The sequence below is a fragment of the Penaeus chinensis genome, chromosome 39, assembly GCF_019202785.1.
Source record: "Penaeus chinensis breed Huanghai No. 1 chromosome 39, ASM1920278v2, whole genome shotgun sequence".
Taxonomy (NCBI): Eukaryota; Metazoa; Arthropoda; class Malacostraca; order Decapoda; family Penaeidae; genus Penaeus; species Penaeus chinensis.
Genome location: NC_061857.1, coordinates 29367857 through 29372856, shown reverse-complemented (window position 1 = coordinate 29372856; position 5000 = coordinate 29367857). Strand labels below are relative to the sequence as shown.

Here is a 5000-nt window from a genome sequence, read left to right as displayed (position 1 = left end):
TCAAGTTAGCGAAATTTGGCTGCAGTTTTCGTTGGAGTTTATTCCTTTCCCTTCTGAGTTGTGATTTAATTTGGCTTCTGACCATTCTATGGTCGCTGCTAACATTTACTTTATTAATAACTTATATTTTGTTTTCACTATATCGCGCTTATTTGAGAATCTGAAGCCCGTTTCGTTTTCGATGTCAGATGGCGACTTCCATGTCCACTTGTTCTGGTCTTTTTTCAAAGCATGTATTCATGATATTGAGTGATCGAGCCTCCGCAAAATCGACTAGCATTTGTCCCCTCTCATTCCTAGCGCCTATTCCGCGATTCCCCACTACGGTTTCTCCTTCTGTCTTTTTACCTATTTTGGCATTGAAGTCTCCCGTGATTATTGTGAAATGGGTTTATATTCTCTCGCTGGCTAAATTAACATCTTCACAGAAGCTTTTTATTTCTTCATAACTGTGGCTGCAGGTTGGAGCATAGACTTGAAGAATCTGTAAGTTGTACCTATTGTTTAGTTTTATTGTAACTGAAGCCATTATTTTGCTTATACTATAGAATTCCACGATGTTCTTTTCTAAACCTACCCCTGATTCCTGCTTGCTACCCTGGGGTTTACCTCTCCAATAGAGCACGTGTCCATCACTTAGCATCTTCTGTTCTTCGCCTAATCTTCTAACCTCACAGACTCCTATAAGATCCCATTTAATATTCATAAATGTGGGCGGCCTGTTTTTAACCAGTGACTCTGTTCGTGCAGTCATGGTTTTACATATATATATATATAAAATATAATATATATATAATATATATAATATATATATATATATATTTATTTATTTATAATTATATTCCTTTTAAGTATTAGCAATTTTAATTAACATTTTAGGCACATAAACTTTCAAGGCCGATTCATTTAGCTGTGTTTACGCATTCTGTGTGGGAGAATGTGACTAAGTCTGAAGTTACATTATGTCAGAATCGAGACGACAAGTTTGTAGTGTTCGGCTGTCTGGATACGAGCCACGAGAGTAGTGCTGTGTCTGTGGCAAATTGCCATCAGTAAGCCGTCAGCCAAGTGCTCAGATCCAGAGTATCTGGATGTCTTGACAACAACCAGGTGCTCGATTGCTCTGGCACCCAAAACCTGCGGTTTACCCTCGGTATCGAAGCGGTAGTCCTCTCCATTGAGGATGAACCAATCTCTGAGGAAGACAGTGGGACAAATACCAGCGAGGAGAAAGAACTGTTCCAGCTTGAACCTCGAGAGCTCGTAAAACAATCTTGCAACTCAGAGCAGATGTGGCCCAAAAAATTCTTGCTAAAGTTCCCTAGTAACCCAGCTCCGGAAGTAGCACGTGGACGGGACGCTGCTGTTTCTATCGTCAACTTTTACAACAACCTTATTGCTGCAACTATTATCAGTGCAGTTAAGCTTGAAATCATAGCCAGTACAGACAAAATTGACCAGGCTACTGGTTATCAGGCAACCTCATCACAAATACCTCAACATCAGTCACACCCACAGTCAACCTCATCTTAAAAGCTGCAACTGCCACATCAGCTGTCATTGCCTCAGCTTGACAATCCGAAACAGCCACCTGCCTACAACAACTCCACCTCAGACAGATCAGGCCAAACCAAACCGATCCAAGCACAGGTTCACACCCAACATGAACAGAGGCCCCATAACCCCCAAACGATCACTCATAATCGACAGCAGAGATCTAACAGGCAGACTCTTTACTGCAGGTATTTTAAAATCAGGGGTCAAAAACAAGTGCCTTAGAATCAAAGAATGTGAATATTGCCATCGTAGAAGACATCTTATATCTGAGTGTCAAATGAAAAGACAAGAACGCCTCTTCCAATACTTTGCTGCAGAGCAGCGTCAAAATAATGCTATCTTGGTGCAAGCAATACAGAAGCACTTGATGCCATTCACTCCACAGAATTCACATCTTTCCTTGCAAGACAACGGCTGGCCAACACCAGCCATTCAGCCACCCAACCAACAAACCACTATTTTTCTGCAAGGTCCCAGGTACTATGCCTCGCAACCACAGAGGAATGGCCCACCTGTGCATCCTCTCCGCTAATGTTAGAGGCTTCCAAACGAACGTGGGAGACCTCACACACAGCCACGTAATCCCACATCAACCTGACATTATTGCTGCTGTAGAAACTTTCTTGAACTCCACAGTACCTGAGATTTTTGGGAGGGTCGGTGGTTACTCTAGGTGGCACAGACGTGACAAAATACATGGTACTTTTGGAGGCATCGCTGTCTGCTTTCGAAGAGTACTCCATGTACAACCACTTGAGATAGATGTAGCAGATCATCTCGAACTCATGTTTTTCAAAATCTGGCCAAACACGTGAACCAGTTCCCAGTGGCAAGGCTCTGATCCACTTGTTTATCTTCAAGCCAACCTGGATAATATTCTCCATGCATACTCTTGTAAAAACATATTAATACAAAGGGGATCTGAACCAACACTTGGTTGAAAGATCATCTGAAGAGGTCCTCACTACATTCAGGCTCACAAATCCTGTTCATTTCCCAACCCACATATCAGGCTCATCCCTTGACCCTGTGATTACTGATCTGGCTGAATCAGACGTCAGTTGTTCTTCCCTGGGCACAGTTGGCTCCTCTGATCACTTCGCAGTATTGAGCAAGATCAGCCTAAAAGCTACGCGAGAGAAAACTATCCCATACAATCCGGCCAAGGGAAAAGGCAGACTGGCTAGGCATGTGTCTTGCATTATCTGAAGCACCCTAGGAAGACATTCTCATTGGCACTGTTGACAAACAAGCACTGGCCCTTACCAGAGTACTAGTCAGCCTGCAAGCAATGTGTGTAATTAACAAGACATACAAGACAAAATCCACGGATCAGCCATGGCTACAGTTGTAGAATGGCATCTGACAAGAGCCTGGAACCCACACAGAAAAATAAAGATGTTCATGCTACGGCTTGCAGGAGAATGAAAACTCCAAAAATGGGCAATTAATCGATGGAAGGAGGACCTCCGGTTAAAACTCACTGGTCGTTCGTGGGAAGTAAAGCCTGATGGAGCTGCATCAAACAGCGACAAGGATTTTCTCCCTGACGACTGCATCCCCCCCCTCAGCAAGCCTGATGGGTCAGCTGCAACCTCCAGCTGAGAGAAGGCTGAACTCCTGGCTTCGCTCTTCTCCGAAAAGATGCGAGTACATGACCCTGACCGACCTTCTAGTCTGTCTCTCGTGACTCACTCGAAGCTCAGCTCTTTCGTGATCACTGAAGCAGAAGTCAGGCAGCGTCTAAATAAGGGTGCTGTCCATAAGGCCATTGGACCCGATAAAGTCAGTCCTCACACACTTCACAGGTGCGCTAGGCAGCTGGCTGCTCCTCTTGCCTCACTTTTCAAAACATGTCTGAGGTACAGTAAATGGCCTAATATTTGGAAGAAAGCAAACACTGTTGCAGTACACAAAAAGAAGTGCATATTGGATCCAAATAACTATCGCCCAATTTCACTCCTCTCCTCCGTAGGCAAAATATTTGAAAAAAAAAAAAAATCTAGCAAACAAACTGACTAATTATTCTGTTAAAGAACATCTACTCAGTACAAACAAGCCTGCTTTATCTCGACGCATTACAGCTGTTCAAGGCAGTAGTGAATGCTTGGAGATAAATATGAACAAGGCTAAGTAATTTCCACTTATAACTTTTTAGTTAGACCTACTTCTCTTTTATCAAAGTGGATTTATAAATATCTGTATTAAGGTTTAGATAATTTTACCTTTAATGGAAAATTTTAGCATATGTAAGGTTAACAAAATAACCTATATTTTACAGACCATGTAACCTTTGGAATAAAAATTATATTAAATAAAGGGACAATGTATGTACATGACCGTATATATATATATATATATATATATATATATATAATATATATATACATATACACACACACACACACACACATATATATATATATATATATATATATATATATTTGTGTGTGTTTGTATAGACATATGAATATTACAAATATGTATATAATTATATTTATATGCATATATGTTTATAAAAAATAAAAAAAATTAACGGCCATTCATTCCACTGCAGGACATAGGCCTCTCTGAATTTATATGTATATAAATATATATATATATATATATATATATATATATATATATGCATACAGGTATATATATGCATTTATAATTATGCATATATGTATATAAATATAAACACACCCACACCAACACACACACATATATTCACAAGTAATAAATGTCCCTCCCTGCCCCTCCACCTCCCTCCTCCGCTTCCTCCGCCACGGCGCGTGATTGGTCGGCTTTTCCTCCGTAGCGGCGCGTGATTGGTCGGCTTTTCCTCCGTAGCGGCGCGTGATTGGTCGGCTTTTCCTCCGTAACGGCGCGTGATTGGTCGGCCTTCGTGCATCGCGGCACGTGATTGGTCGGTTCTCGAGTATTTAAAGGCGGGAAACGCCCGCGCCGGCCACTCTGATTCCCGGACGAGATGAATATCAAGCTGCCGGTCAGTTCTTGTCCGTCCAGGGAGTACCTGCTCTTCCTGAAGGTCATCTTCTCGTCCTACGCCCTATCGTGGATCGCCGCGCTTCTGCTGCTGCCGAAGGCGTGGCGGAAGAGGGCGCGCCGCGGGGTGGCGGGAGGCCTGCTGCGGTGGCGGCGAGGGAAGCGGCCGCGTGCGGCTCCTCGTGAGGCCTTCGCTCCTCCCTCCCTCCTCCCTCTCTCCCTCACTCCCTTCCTCCCTCTCTCCCTCACTCCCTTCCTCCCTCCCTCCCTCTCTCCCTCCCTTCTTCCCTTCGTCTTTCCTCCCTTCCACCATCACTCACTTCCTCCTTCCTCCTTTCCTCCCTCACTCCCTTCCGCACTCCCTTCCTCCCTCCTCCCTCCCTCCCTCCCTTCCTTCCTCCTTCACTCCCTTCCTTCCTCCTCCCTTCTTCACTCCTCCCTTCCTTCCTCCT

General features: G+C 43.7%; 1 protein-coding gene across 2 annotated transcripts in view; it reads left to right on the top strand.

Annotated features, from left to right (window-relative positions):
• The first annotated feature begins 4492 nt into the window (after positions 1–4492).
• The window catches only part of LOC125046769 (calcium-activated potassium channel slowpoke-like), a 14738-nt gene continuing 14230 nt past the window's right edge, over positions 4493–5000 (top strand). For both annotated transcript variants that reach the window (XM_047644705.1, XM_047644706.1), the window contains exon 1: positions 4493–4549. In XM_047644705.1, the coding sequence (XP_047500661.1) occupies positions 4532–4549 (18 nt within the window). In that variant the 5' untranslated portion in view covers positions 4493–4531. The remainder of the gene's footprint in view (positions 4550–5000) is intronic.